This window comes from Nymphaea colorata, chromosome 6 (assembly GCF_008831285.2).
Source record: "Nymphaea colorata isolate Beijing-Zhang1983 chromosome 6, ASM883128v2, whole genome shotgun sequence".
NCBI classification, from domain to species: Eukaryota; Viridiplantae; Streptophyta; class Magnoliopsida; order Nymphaeales; family Nymphaeaceae; genus Nymphaea; species Nymphaea colorata.
The window spans coordinates 13,671,511-13,686,768 of NC_045143.1; the positions used below are offsets into that span (position 1 = coordinate 13,671,511).

At 43.7% G+C, this 15,258-nt stretch overlaps 1 protein-coding gene across 1 annotated transcript; it reads right to left on the minus strand.

The window, feature by feature from the left end:
- Window positions 1-3,727: 3,727 nt before the first annotated feature.
- On the minus strand, window positions 3,728-7,111 carry LOC116256308 (60S ribosomal protein L31). Its single transcript, XM_031632643.2, has 2 exons — window positions 6,953-7,111; window positions 3,728-4,242 (listed from the first exon to the last, which is right to left on the minus strand). Exons 1-2 carry the CDS (start codon window positions 7,036-7,038, stop codon window positions 3,963-3,965), a joined length of 366 nt encoding a protein of 121 aa, XP_031488503.1. The 5' UTR covers window positions 7,039-7,111; the 3' UTR covers window positions 3,728-3,962.
- Window positions 7,112-15,258: the final 8,147 nt, after the last annotated feature.

The following is a 15,258-nucleotide window of genomic DNA, read 5'->3' on the forward strand; positions in this document are numbered from 1 at the left end:
CTCCTGTGCTTCATTTGGGATGAGAAAGTTGATAATCAAGATTACCAATTTGAACCTTGAATATTTTGGTCAAACATGTCTTTGTTTCAAGAAACTATTTTAATGCTGGAAGGAAGTGGAGATTTTTTTTTGTTAGGACAAGTTGCAATTTGTGAAGCTTAGAGAACTAGGGTAAATTATTATTTCCAGAAGTTGTATCATGTTGAAATGGTTCTTAATTTGATACTAGCTCTATTGTTCAGCACATATTACTTTGGTATTCCTTAATTTGATTGTAAACATTGATATTTTTTACAAACTTGTGTTTTTGTTTCTTAATAATGAGAAATGAGGTTTGTCATGGAGAAGAACACTTGCATTTATCCATATAAAAAGTTAGTTTACCATTCTATAATATGAGCAGATGTGGTTGAGCTCACAAAATCAGATTGGGTGAGTAACTAAACTGGCTCAAGTTTGTCTATTGATGCGCAAGAAAACATATGTCAATGAATGTGATCCTTTATTGATGTGAAGGAGAAATGCACAAGTAAAGATGCACTGTTGCTAACATTGTGCACTTTAACAATGAAGTTGCCACTGACAGTATCTGCTCTCAGTTATGTTCTGTGTTAGCATGAACATCAGAAATGTTTTAATGACATTTTCAACACTTTTACTACTATTTTCTTCCCACCGGTGGAAACCCCTTTTCTATAGTGAAAATGTGAAACAGCGGTGGAGAAGATTTACTTTTTAAAACTTTATGGATACATGCAACTGAAAGGAAAAAAAGAAATGAAACTTATTTTTCAAATGTGAAGGGTGTACCAAAATGCTGCACATTGTCAAAAAGTAAAACAAAAAAACCAAGTTATTTTTTCCATAGATGTGCAACCAAATAGGCACTTTGGATGTTATGCTCTTGCGTTGTAAAAAATGGAAAGAGTGGCCCTACATACATGCACCCTTGCCACATGCCAACGAAGGGACGCACCTTCTCATGCTCTTCCACTGGAGAGCATAAGAAAACCTTCTCCCCCCCTTAAGGAAGAATTCATTGTCTCTTAAAAATAAAAAGTACATAAAGAGTAATGGATCCTGCATCAAAAATCATGTCCTAAGATTCGACAACAAAATGAAATTATCAAAAGAAAATAACATCTTATCAATGAACCAACTAGAACCTTTCATATTTCAAAGAATAAATTTTGTGGTTGAGGCATTCAGAGGAGCTGTTTATTTAATTAATAGGATGTCATCTTCTACAAAAGAAATATTTCTATTCAAAATTTTATGTAAAATAACCCAAATTTAAATCGGCTTAGAGATGTTTGGTGAAGATAGTTAAGGTTAATTGATAGAGAAGCTACGTACAATATTGTTAAATGCACTTTTGTTAGATATCAAGCAAATAAAGGATATAAATGTTTTTGTAATGAAAATGACAAACTTTAAGTTTCTAACACATGCTCAATTTCTTGAAAATAAAGATAGTTTTGAGTCTAAGGAAAATGTTGAAGAAATTGAGTATATGTTCTTTTGAAAAGATTAAAAATGAAAAATAATATTATTTAGTGTAAAGATGTGGGTGTTATGCCTTGTGAAGGGATGGTAACAAAACTCCACAAGTTCAACAATATATTAAGAAGTCAACCACAACTTTGCAGTGGTTTAGAAAGATAATTTGAGAATATAGTGCAAAATCCAGTAATGAACAAACAGAAGAAAAAAAAATAGAAAATCTGAAGGAATTTCTAAACCACCTAGTTGATTTGTAACTTACTATTCTTTGGTACCTCCTTTAAGGATTGTGTGAGTTCCACTAATTCATTCTTTTATTCAACCATCAACCAGCTTCAAAGACAGAGAAATATGCTCCCTTAAAGCCAAATGTTTCAAATATCCAACTTAAGAAAACTTTCAGACGTAGATGGGAGTTGAAGGTAAAACTGATAGTAATGGTCTTTTATAGCTAAGAGCTACTCACAAGAATGTAACACAGATATGTTTTGGCCCTTATAGGAAAAATGACTAGTGTTAGAGCTTTTGTAGCTTTCACTAGAAAATTAATCAATCTTTTAGTCAAAAGGAAAAACCTCATGTAGATCCCCCCTTAATTTACATTTTTGAACAAGGGAATAGCTTGAAACTTAATAAGCACTCTATGATTTAAAACAAGATTCAAAGGCTTGGGATAATAAATTTAGTGATGTTATTGTTCATCTTGGTTTTAGATCTTGTTTTCCTGATACTCTTTGTTTTGTTATTATGTCATGTCCGGGCAACCACAAGGAATGAATAGACAAAAAAATATAATGCTGAAGAAAACATGTTTAAACGTTTGATCTTAGGCATTTGAAATATTTTTTAGTACTGAGATTGTAATTCTCTAAAAGTTATATCTTGAAATGAACTTTGTCATATATATTAATAGCAGGGCATAGGTTAGCAAAGATAAATGCGTGGGCAACCTTATACTTTTTAATGCAAAAATGAGAACTGGAAATAGGAAGATCATTCATGATTTGATGCTATATTGGTCAGCTAATATGGGTAGTAACATATCTACCGGTTACTTGTCTGACATTGCACACAATTATAATAGCCTACATCAGTTCAGATGAGTTCAATGCTCAAAATTATCTTAAAAGTTTCATTACAATCATGAAATTTTAGAATCAAAATGCTCATTTTTAAAGACATGATAATTTGTTTCTTAAATTAGAAAACTGAAACCCGAAATTTTGATTTCATTTTAGTTTGAGGAGGAATTATGATTTTGGAATTTTCATTCCTAACCATCAACCTCCACCTTAATAAAAAGTTTTTCTTTTTTCCTGATTCTTTAGACCTTGTTGAAAGTATGAAATCGTGATAATAGACATTCAACTATTGGATCTTGTGTGTTTCTAAATGACTTATTGATTTCAAGGTGATGCAAGCAGAAAAAGGTACCTTTTGATATCTTCAGAGGCTAAATACATATTATGATGATAACTACTGCTTGCTTAGATTAAGCCTCTCCTGAAGGATCTAGGAATTCCTTTCATGAAAGAGCTTTGAAGTTTTGTTGACATTGAAGGCATCATCTGCAAAGCTCACGATCGTATATTTCGTGAATGAATAAAGGACATTGAGCTTGTCCATCATTATGTTGAAGAAGACTTCCTTAAAAATGCCGTATCAAACCATTTCAAGTCCACACAGTATCAAATTGCAGATCTTTTCAAAAAGGCTCCTCCATCGCCTACACTTTTCTTTCTCCTAAGCAAGCTTTTTTCAATAGTACTTTCTTTATGTTATTTTTCGAACTAGTTCCTGGAAATGCCAACAGGTAGTGTAATGTATATCAATTTTTGCAAGCTGTTGAAGTCTTTAGTTAATCAAAGGAGAACACCACGGTATCTCTAGTTCCATTCCCGTCCCGTGGGAATGTGCGGAAGTCATTCCCTATTACACACCTTTAAGGCTGAGGCAGCCCTAAAGCACCGCAGGTTAAATACTGCAACCAAGTCAAGCTGGCTTCTCCGTCGACCGAAACGAATTTCTTTTACTGTCGGCAATTTGCATTCCTTATCGACAAGCACGGTACAGCAATCAGATTTACACCAGGAACCTCATTCCAGGCATTCAACATCTCAGCTCTCAACCGCTTAAGTCCTGTCAAGAGAGAACTTGTTGACAAATTGTTCAGGCTGCAAAACTTCCTCTAACCAAATAAAAGTTCAGTGGATACATATGGGCAGTGCACAAGGGCCTCGGAAGCATGGGTTTTCTAGAGGCATTGATCATATACGTCAAAAACACATGCCAACATTACAACGGTGGAAGAATTCCGGTTAAGAACACCAAAAAAAAAAAACAAATCTAAATACTCAAAATACCAAAATTCCACAAGCATAGTTTGACAAAATTTATGTCTACCCAAAATAATGATTCTTAGAAGATGCTAAAACCAACCTAACGGAAGAAAAGAGATTTCAATCAGCTTCCTCAACAACCTTGGTCCCCAGTCCCTTCAATCCTTCAGGAGGTATCTCTGCAACCGTAACAAGTGAATAGAGCTCTTCTTTAGCATCTTCCTCATCATTCCTTTTGCGTGAAATGCGGACACGTACCCGCCTGGGCACACTTCGGATTCCACGGCTCCATACATGCTTGTTAAGCTTCACGTCCACCCTCACATCTGTAGTCCCCATTGCCTTTTGAGCAAACTTCCTGATCTCCTTGATAGCTTTGGGAGCCATCTTCTTAAAAGTGCTGTAGTCAAACTATGTGTCATTTTTTGTTGACGACAAGGAAATCAAACTAGATGGCAAAGTAAACCAAGTGTGTAGAAGGAAACGGAAAAGCAAGAGGGATATACGTCAAGAGGATAAAAATGATGGATTATAAATAACTGCGGTACATTTGACATGACATAAGATGTAGCATTTTCACCATACAATAAACTGCAGGTGTTGTGTAAAGCATGTGTATCAACCAGAGGCAAATCAACCAGGAAAAAATCAGTTAGAATTTAGACATAAATCTCTAAATATGTCTTCCATCACCAACAACCACTGCAAGAACTTGAGGACACTTCAGCTCTGAGCACAGGCTGCAGGTCCAAACCAAAGTCGCCAGACGAGAAGACAGGAGCATCAAACCACATGAAAAGCTGAGGCTTAAAAATTTTAAGAAACAAGAAGATTGGGACGATTTTGAAGCGACCATGCCAGAAAAAGAGACAGAAGTTAATCAACATTGAATTCAGGTGAAAATACAAAATGATAATAGGAAAAAGAAGAGTACCCAAAAAAAAAGATGTATGTGCCCACAAGAAGATCATCAAGTCAGCGGCACAGATTGGGTTTCATGAGTCCAAATCAATGGTTTCAAAGGGGGTCTAAAGTCTGTGCTTCAGATATAGACAATTTTCTTTCTTTTCTTTTTCAATATATACATTTGAGGGTTTGAGCCTACCAAGTTCACTGGTAACGTCGGATTTCAAAATACTAACCAGAATCTACCCAAACTACCCCGAAGATGTCAAATGGCCAAAAACAGTAAAGTGCTGAAGTCATCTCTCCCTTTCTCTTCATTAATAGCCTAATACATATAAACTATAAGTATAGTCATTAACAGATTTAAGCATGATAATGGAAGGACTTTATAACCTTAGAACTTAACAAAACGCATTTTACAGAGAAAGCCTTAACAGCAACTAGTACGTACCAATATTTCACAAACTTCTATAAAGGTTAATATTTAGTTATATATATTTTGTATAACAAGAAGTTAAAAATAAGTCTGAATCTTAAGATATTAAATCATTGAATGACATTATTGACATATTTCAAGGTAGAAACATGGCCCATCATCCATGTTAAAAAGCATGGGCTTACTATAAGTTATTAATTAAGAGTTTAAGATATTAAGACCAAAAAAAGTATTATTACATAATTGGATACACATTTGGAGAATCATGCAAGATGCATACTGGAAATGCATAAGTATGTCAAAACATCGTAGGAAGCAAATGGAAACATATGATACGAGAGAAGAAAAATTGACATCTTGAAAAATTTTCAATGCAAGCGTCCCTTCAAACTGCATCCCAGTAGTCATCCAACCACCTTGACAAGGAGAATAATGTAGATCTGGTTTTTTGTGAAGGATACCTCATCGTCATCCAACACTTTTAATTGGGTAAAGCGACATTCAACTATAAACTGTTGAAGCATCTTGGCATTATCGGAGTCAAGATTTGTATTTCAAGCCTCAACAACTACCAAGTTACTAGCAAAGGATCAAATGAACAGGCCCCATTCCAACGATACAATAAATGTCATTTATACAGTTCTGCATGAAAAAGTGTGTGCCTTCACCAGGGCAGCAACTGAAACCAACAAGCTCAGAAAACAAGTTCCACAAAATATGAAAAGAAAAATATCGGTGGAAAAACAAAAAAGATGTTTTTATTCACTGCTCTGTTCTCCAATTTGAAATAGATTATCTAAATTTAATAATCATTGTCTCGACCAGAGTTCCTTATTTCTCCATTTTGGTTGACAGGAATGGAGATAGAAGCATGATATTCATCCTTCAAAATCTACTATGAAATAAATGCATACTTATGCAATCAAGAGCCAGTAAACAGAGATCCGCCAGCCATCAGCAATCTCACAAATGACCTCATCATTGCCCATAACCCGTGGCAAGAGTAGGAAGCTACTTTATCCTAGCCAACAGGTTACATATAACAATTAACAAAAAACATGATCAAGTGGTTTCCTGCGAAAGCTAACTCCTAGAAATACCTGTGAAGACATTAACGCCCGCACCGACCTAGTTAAAGGAAAATAAGAAATAAAAATTTCCTTAGTGCCTCAGCTTCAATATATTCTTAGATTAGGTAACAAAATTACAACCGTTTATGTAAGACAAAAGAATGATCAGACTGTTTACCAAAACCGTCGAAATTCGTACCAGAGCAACAAGGCTCGCAGAAACCTAGTTAAAGAAGGATGAAGACGGATCCCTTATTAACTCAAATTACACTTATATGTTAGGTGTTGTTCTAATTAGACACACACTAGTTTGCCCATGGCGCAACGTGGTTTGTTGAACTCGAAATGGAAAAAATTTCATAACTTCAAAAAAGTATTCCACCGCCCTGGAAAATGAAACCGAATTGAAGTTGATGCATATAAAAGAAATTTAGAGAGTAAATTTCCACATCTCATAAACGAAGACCAGGCGATTTAGGATACAAACGCCTGTGACGAGTATTTAGCCTACTAGAAAACCTATTAGTCAAATACGAACCCAGATCCCTCAACAGAAGGAATAATAACCAGATTACAATGTCAAGAAGGAAATCATAAATCACCAAGTTCATAAAAACGGACTCCCACCCTCCTCACCCAAAAACAAATGCATCATATTAGATCTACACGAGCAGTAAGAGAGAGCAAAAGAGAGAGACCATCCATGGAGACGCTTGTGGAGGTTGATGGTGTACTCCCTGGTGACGACCTCCTCCCTCCTCCCCTTTCCTCCTTTCTCCACCATGGTTGCTGCTTCTAGTGCAGACAGCCGGCAACCTCTCTCTCTCTCCGATCCCTCTGCCTCGCGTTCTTTTTATCTGCAAAACCCTAACCCTACCTTCGTCGGCTGTCGTTTTAAAATGAAACAGCCCTTATTGTGATTCAATATAACAAAAATGTACACCTGATTCCGGAATATATTGACGCTTCTCTGCGCCAGTTCTCAGGACTCCTTGCCTTGGCCGTTCATTGCAAGTCCAACCCCCCTTCAGTTGTGGAGGGCATTCTGGCAAGCGGCAATACAAATAACAACGAAGAAACGATCCGTGTTCGGATGGGGTAATCCAAATTTGACATAAGGCTAACCAGCTTATGTGTGAATGCAAACGTATCAGGCACTTTAATTTGGTAAAGGTTGTATCGATAATAACTCAACATGCGAATGTCAATGTATTGAATTTGGATTGGATATTTAACCAAAATTTGAATAGTTCCAAAAAAATAAGTTATTATTTGATTAAGAAATCATATCAGATTCAAATTTAAGAAATGACATTCAACTGGATTCGAATAATTGGATTCAAATAAATATACATGTATGATCAGATTAAAAATTGGATTCAGATTAGATTTTGTTTTAAACAAATAACCTATATCTAGCACCCTCACATTTTGAAAATCAGTCAGATTCATTTCAAATTTCGGATTCAGATTCAGGTAAATGTAAAAATTGGATTCGAACCAAATTCATATTATAAAATCGGGTTTTAGATTCATATTCAAGTACAACCTTTCTTTGTTCGTATTTGAATCTGAATTTGAATGAGAACATGTAAATAGCCAAAAAAAATGGATATAGTTAAGAATATATCTAATTCAAATCTAATATATGAAATCCCTAAATTCACAACCCCGAAATGTGTTTGCATCGAATCCCAGTGGCTGATCTTTGGCCTTGGCAGTTGCTGTTATTTGATTATGTCTTTTTCGTAACATAGAAACGGAAATCAGACTATAACAAGATAAATCCCATTAACTTTTTCGTAACATAAATTTATTTGGCCTTTTGATTTCTTCTTCCCACATCAAATGACAACTGCCTATGTTGTTCATCTATGTAATTTTTTTTTACTATTTTGGGCAACCAAAAGTTTTTCTTCCTAATCAAGTTGAATTGATGGGTATAAGGTTGGATGATGTTGACCAAATGATCCTCAAATTTGTCCAACTTATTGGCATCTACAGGCCCCTTTAGCGGCAACTATCATGGACCCCAACTATTGTGGGTACCAGGATAGTAGGGGTTGGGGACAACTTTGTTGTATATGACAGCAAGGTTGGGTTTCTGGTGGGAACCTCGGTAGGACCGCCTAAACTAGCTGTCGAATGCCGAACTCCCTTCCCAAGGATCTTTTGAGATAGACGCGGAAAACAATATAATGAGGGCTTATACAACTTGATCCCTGCCGGACATGCAACCCCGGCTAAAAATTTCCTAATAGGACGTGAAAACAGGAATGTTTCCCAAGACTCCAAAGGCCGACTCCTATCACAGACGCAAGGAGGGTCGAGGCTAGTACAACCGATGCGATACAAGTAAGCACTCACCCCACTCAATGCGCATCACATTCAAGCAACCAAACCATAACAAGCATGCCTAATCGAGCAAATCACGCCCGCAACCCCTAGGTGGTCAAGCAGCCCGTAGGTGTGTCTTCGGCACTCGTGCCTAAGAGGACCCCGATCGGCCGCAATGCCTTCAAAGGCGGGCTCAAAACAAGTACACCCAATCCCCGCTCTATAGGGGGAATCGAAACCAACCTTTCCGGAGCTAGTCCGGGGTCACGCCGAGACCTAAAAGTCCCTGGTCTCAGCACTCAGCAATCAACCCGCTCTGTCATGCGGGGTGAGCCCACAGCTCGTCGCGGGAAGAGGGTGCGTCCCGGTTCTGTTCCTCACTTGCGGTTATGTCTCAGCGATACACGGCCGCACAAGTGAAAAGCTCCTCCCGCACGACCTCTGTTTCAACAACTCGAAGACAGCAGGGATGAAGTGTGCTCAGTCTCGTCAGCTCTGCAGCAGCTACAGAAGAAGGCAAGGGGAAGTCGGCAGCTGCTCCCGAGTTGACGTCAGGGATGCCCAAGCCTCTGTTTTCCTCTCGCTCAGAACGACAGAGGACGAAGGTTCCGTTCAGCAGCTTCACAGCACCAACAGGAAGGGGCCTCCTTCACAACAACACACAGCAGTACCCGAAGACGACCCTTCCGTGCCACGCTCAGCCTTGGGTTTGACGAAGGGGTAAGAAGTCGATCAGGAACCCGCACAGCAACACGTATGTTTCTGGTTCACCGTTCGCCCGAGTACTCCTTGTTCCACCGTCTTCAACAGAACACCAACGGCGCCTCCTCCAGAACACAGCACGAAAGCAGATCATAAACGGGAAGGAGCAGAAAGCGGGAATGCCAGACGAGAGGGAAGAAATGCACCGGACAAGGAGCCTCTCCCGAAGACAAGAGTCGATTCGGGGAAGCTAGAGGCAAAGCCTCGGTTCAGGCATACGCTCGAACGAGTTGTCTGCGGATGGAGAACGTCCACCAAGGCAGAACGGTGAAGCTCAACTGAGAACCCATCGATTTGGAGTTGTTCAAGGGGCACCAACACGCTCAGGGAGGAGAGGATCACCAGGAAGACGTAGCCCGACGCGATTGAAGCTCCATTTGTCGAAGAAGAACACGCTCGGGCCCTGCTTCTACAGATTCTGGAAGAAGACGACCCGCTAGACCTCTTGAGCTTCAGAAATTCGCCATAAATCGAGGAGAGCTCCTAAAATCGTCAAACTTGGCTGAGAGACAGCCAACACCTCAAGGAGTAGACCCAAAGTTTGAAGAGCAACCGAGCACGGACGGCCCCAGTCGTTGAACCCGAAATCTCGCCGGAAGTTCTGCGTTCTTCAAGAAGAACGCCGCCCGTTTCTCAGTAGTTTTCCTCCTTCCGAGCTTCAAATCGAGCGAAATAGGAAGCAAACAACATTGTAATCGATTTGGGTAGGAAGATAACAATCAAATGAAGAGATTAAAAGCCAAACATCACCGGAATCAGTCGTATTCTCAAGAATCTGCAAGATACTTGGGTCGCGGTGGTTACAGGCGGCGATAAGGGAGAAACGCCGCTGATTTCCGCCTGATTTCGTTCGAGGTCGCCCACGACGTCATCCACCGTTGGATTTTCACAAAAATTGGTGGATAGGAGCGCCTGGATGTTAGGAAGAGAATGACACCAAAGTTGGGAAGATCGGACGGTGGGATCGCCGGAAAATGCGTCGGAAACACGCCTCGGTCGGCAGCGGCGCCTGTCACGAACCAGCCGTCGTTTTCTGCTCCGTTCGGACGCGATTCTTCACCAAATCCAGAAGTTCAAAAGGCAAAGTTGCAGTAGACTTCAGGAGGAATGCAATGGAGGCAAAATCCCTAAAAGATACTGTCAATGAGTGGTCCGATCGAGAGGGAGAACGGGTCGGCTTGCTGAGGCCTGCACGCGTCTCTTTCCCACCTGAAGCTGCTTCTCCTTGACGGAATCGGTCGCCTGAGGATCGCCGGAGGCAGGAACGGTCGTCTAGACACGCTCTGCTCGGTGTCTCATTCCCTGACGTCGAGCTAGCCCCTTCGGTTCGATCGTGATCATCGAACCCACACCTAGCTCACAATTCCTGTGGGTTGGGGAAGATGATCGGAGGAACCCACCAGTTCTTCTCCGCCTGTGGATCTCCCGGTTGAAGAAGAACCAGAAGAGCTTCGAAGAGAGGAGGATGATCACCGTCGTGATCCCTCAGATGCAGAAATCGAGCTACGGGAGCTCTCGGGTGGAGGTGATTCAGACGAGAAGAGGAAGACAAAGACAAAGAGAGGAGGCGCACTGTAGACGCTCAAAACGTTGATTAAAATTCATTCAAAAGCTTAGTGCAAACACTGTAGCTCATTACATTTATACTGTAGTGCGTCCCGGGATGGTCTCGTCCCGGGTCGGCGCATATACCGGGTAGATACTCCAACGTATCGAGTCAAAGTCTAAGATCTAGGAACCGGTTTCAGAAAACCGATCTGATACAAAAAAAACACCCCGTCTCGGTCCGTCTCACTCACTGAACCGGTTCGGTCTGAAGGGTGGATCTTGATCCAAGGATCTGCTCTGTCGCTCCTGCTCCAGGACCCGATCTGTTTTTGTCTGGATCTGGATCAGTGGTTCGGGTCTGGATCGCCGTATCTGGATCTCCTATATCAAGACCATGGTCAAACCCGGTTCGCTGCGCGCGTCTCTGGTCAAACCGATCTGGGTTCGGGTCAACGGACCACTGGGCTCGGTCTGGTGGTGGAAGGTGGGCTTGCTGGTTCTGAACTGAGCTCGGAGGATAACCTCCCTAGCATTTCTGACGGCATCTGCAGCTCGGCTTGTAACTTCACAACGAATCTGGGCAGGCGCTGGGCATGTGCGTCGGCGGGTAGCAGCCTTGCTATGATCTGTGGCAGGGGCTGGGCTTTGGCTGCGGCTGTCCTGCGTCGCTCGGCGGGGCCCGGCGCTCGTCCTGCGCGCTGTCCTGGCTGGCCCATCAGCATCGTCTACTTCGCCTGGTGCTCGTCTACTCGTCGCCCGGTGCTGTCGTCCGTCCGTCCTGGCCCTTGACAGCTGGCTCGGCCACGTCCGGTAGCATCTCCTGGTCCACCCGGTGGTCGTCCTCTATACGGCCAGTGCTCCCGTCGTTCGTAGCTAGCTCGGCCACGCTAGGCAGCTGCGAGGTGGCCTCGACCGGCAGTGGCTGGTCCGGCAAGGCCACGTGGTGTGCTGCGGCGTTGGGTCCGGCGTCTCCAGTGCTATGTCCTGCATCCACAATGGTGAGTACAGCCCTAGACCTCCTACGTCGTACGGCCAAGTCACACCCTCACTAAGCATCTCTGGCTCTCCTGGCGACAAAGGGTTCGCACAGTCGAGCATTGCGTTCACGGTCGTGGGTAGTCGGCGGCATTCGGCAACGAGTGTGGCTAGTCCCGGCCTAGTCCTAGGCAGTCCTGTATCAGTTCCACCCCGCTGAGACTGAGCTTGTCCCCAAGCTCTCGTATCTGAAAAGTCCTGTACTACCTTCTCGAAGAGTTCCCACGAAGTGGCGTTCTCTGCCCTGTCCCACTCAACAAGTACCTCATGCCGCTGTTGGCCCTCTCTCTGCACGTAACGGTGTCTCAGAATACGGTAGGGCCTCGGTTGCCTGTCAGGGTACGGCTCAATCTGGTTGGGCAAAGGCCCATGGTGCGGTTTCAACCTTGTTACGTGGAAGACAGGATGGACCTATGCAGTTGGGGATAAAGCCAAGCGGTAAGCCCCCTTTCCTACTCTCTGTAGAACCTTGAAAGGCCCGTAATACTTTAGTAACATTTTGGAATAAGGCTGACCGAGTAGAGACTTTTGCTTCATTGGAATCTTTTTTAGCCAGGCGTGGTCGCCTATAGAGAATTCCATGTCCTTTCTACCATTGTCGTGAGTCTGTTTCATCCTGTTCTGAGCCTTTTGGATCTGATGCCTCAACTGTTCGATGAGTTCATCTCTGTTTTTGAGCTGACAGTCGAGTTCTTCGTCTCTTGCCGTTCCCTCCTCATAACAGGGTATGCGTGGAGGGGGGTACCCGTAGAGAGCCTCACAATGAGTGATGCCAGTCCCTGAGTGAAGGCTAGTGTTGTAAGACCATTCAGCCCATGACAAATGCCGAACCCACGTGTTCGGACGCTTTCCTGCATAGCACCGCAAGTACGTCTCCAGGATGCGGTTCACCACCTCACTCTGTCCATCGGTTTGAGGGTGGCTCGCGGTGCTGAAATGAATGGTTGTCCTAGCCATACGCATGTACTCGCGCCAAAAAGAACTGAGGAAAATGGAATCGCGATCACATACGATGGTGCTAGGCATTCCATGTAGCTTGCCCACGAAGTCTTGATAAACTTGAGCTACGAGTGGGCCGTGGTAGTGGCGTGGAAGCGGGACGAAGTGACTGTACTTCGTTAGTGTGTCAACTACCACGAGGATGACTTCTTTACCTTCAGACTTGGGCATTGCATCGATGAAATCCATTGAGATGTCTGCCCAAGGCTTCATGGGGATGGGAAGAGGATGCAGGTGCCCGGGAGGTTTAATGGCTTCGTATTTCTCTCGTTGGCACACTTGACATTCCTTCACAAAGTTCTTAATGTCCCCTTTCAATCCTTCCCACCAAAACTGGGACCTAACTCTGCTTGACGTTTTGGCCACTCCTTCGTGGCCGGCCACGGCTGACGAGTGGAAGTGAGTGAGTAGGTCTGGCTTCAAGGACGATCCACGCGGTACAACTGCCTTCCCCTTGCGGCAAAGGATCTCTCCCTTCATGGTGTAGTGGGGAATGCTGCCCGGATGCTGCATCACGGAGGCTCTTATCAACCGTAGGCCTTCGTCGGCCTCTTGGTCCACCTTCAGTCTCTGCCAGACGTGGGTCTCCAGCACTGACAGGGTTAAGAATTGCTCCCCCAGACGGGATAGAGAATCGGCTGCGGAGTTTTCTGTGCCATTCTTGTACTCCACAGTGAAGTCATATCCTAGGAGCTTGGCCAACCATCTCTGCTGGGTTGGCGTGGATACCCACTGCTTCAGCATGTTTCTGAGGCTGCTGTGATCGGTTCTGACGACGAACTTACACCCGATGAGGTATGAGCGTCATTTCTCCACTGATAGAACGATCGCGAACAGCTCCTTCTCATAAGTGGACAAGGGCTTAGCCCTGCTGGTAATGGCCTTTGACATGAAGGCAATGGGGTGCCCAAACTGGCTAAGGACTGCCCCAACTCCTACATCGCTGGCGTCGGTCTCGATGACAAAATCCTGAGTGAAGTCGGGTAACGTCAACACTGGCGCCGCTAACATGACCTCCTTCAGCCGTTGGAAGGCTGCTCTTGACTGCTCCGTCCACGCGAACTCCCCCTTCTTTAACATCTTGGTGAGGGGTGATGCAATGCTGCCATAGCCATGAATGAATCGCCGGTAGTATCCAGTGAGTCCCAGAAAACCTCTTAACCCGCGAGGGTCCTTTGGCAAGGGCCACTGCTCCATAGCACGTAGCTTGTCTGGGTCGGCTCTAACGCCCTCCTTGGACACGATGTGTCCCAAGTATCCTATGGAGGATTGCCCGAAGCTGCACTTCGACTCCTTGGCGAATAACTCGTTCTCCCTTAGAATCTGCAAGGTCCTTTGGAGATGATCCACGTGCTGTTCGATCGAGCTACTGTAGACGAGGATGTCGTCAAAGAAGACGAGGATGAAGTCCCCAAGTACTGACGAAAGAGATCGTTCATGCATCTCTGAAACGTAGCCGGGGCGTTGGTTAGCCCAAACGGCATGACAATGAACTCATACTGTCCGTCGTGAGTCCTGAAAGCTGTCTTATGAACGTCTCCTTCCTCCATTCGGATTTGGTGGTACCCCGCCCTCAAATCAAGCTTCGAGAATACACGGGCTCCAGCCAACTCATCGAGAAGCTCGTCGATGAGCGGTATAGGATGTCTATCCTTGACTGTCATTTCGTTAAGAGCCCTGTAGTCGACACAAAACCTCCATGTGTCATCTTTCTTCTTAACAAGGAGCATTGGTGAGGAGAATGGGCTGTTGCTCGGGCGTATGAATCCGTTCTCAATCATTTCCTTAACCAACTTCTCCATTTCGGTCTTCTGCACATGCCCGTAACGATATGGTCTAACGTTAACGGGTTCGGCTCCATGAGTCAACGTGATCTGATGGTCGTGTGTTCTCTTGGGTGGTAGCCCTTTCGGCTCGCTGAACACGTCCTCAAAAACATCGATGACTTGTTGTATTTCTGCCGGAATGGCCTCATCGGCTTGCTCCTTAGGGGGCAAGTCTATAGCAATGGAAATCAACCATAACGCTGGACACTGGGCGTTAATGGCCTTCACGACTGCCTTAGGCTCTAGGTTGGGCCTAAGTCCTTCGAGCGTTACTAGCTCGCCATCTCCAACGGTGAACCTCATCCTTAGCTTGGATAGGTCCCACCGAATCTCTCCAAGTCCCTCTAACCAATCGAATCCAAGTACTAAGTCGGCGCCTCCAATGGGGAGCACGAGGGTGTCAATCTTGAAGGGGACTTGTTGCAACATCAACTCAACCTCTCGACACGCGTGGGTGCATGATGCTGTAGTGTTGTTCCCTACCATCACGCTGAGAG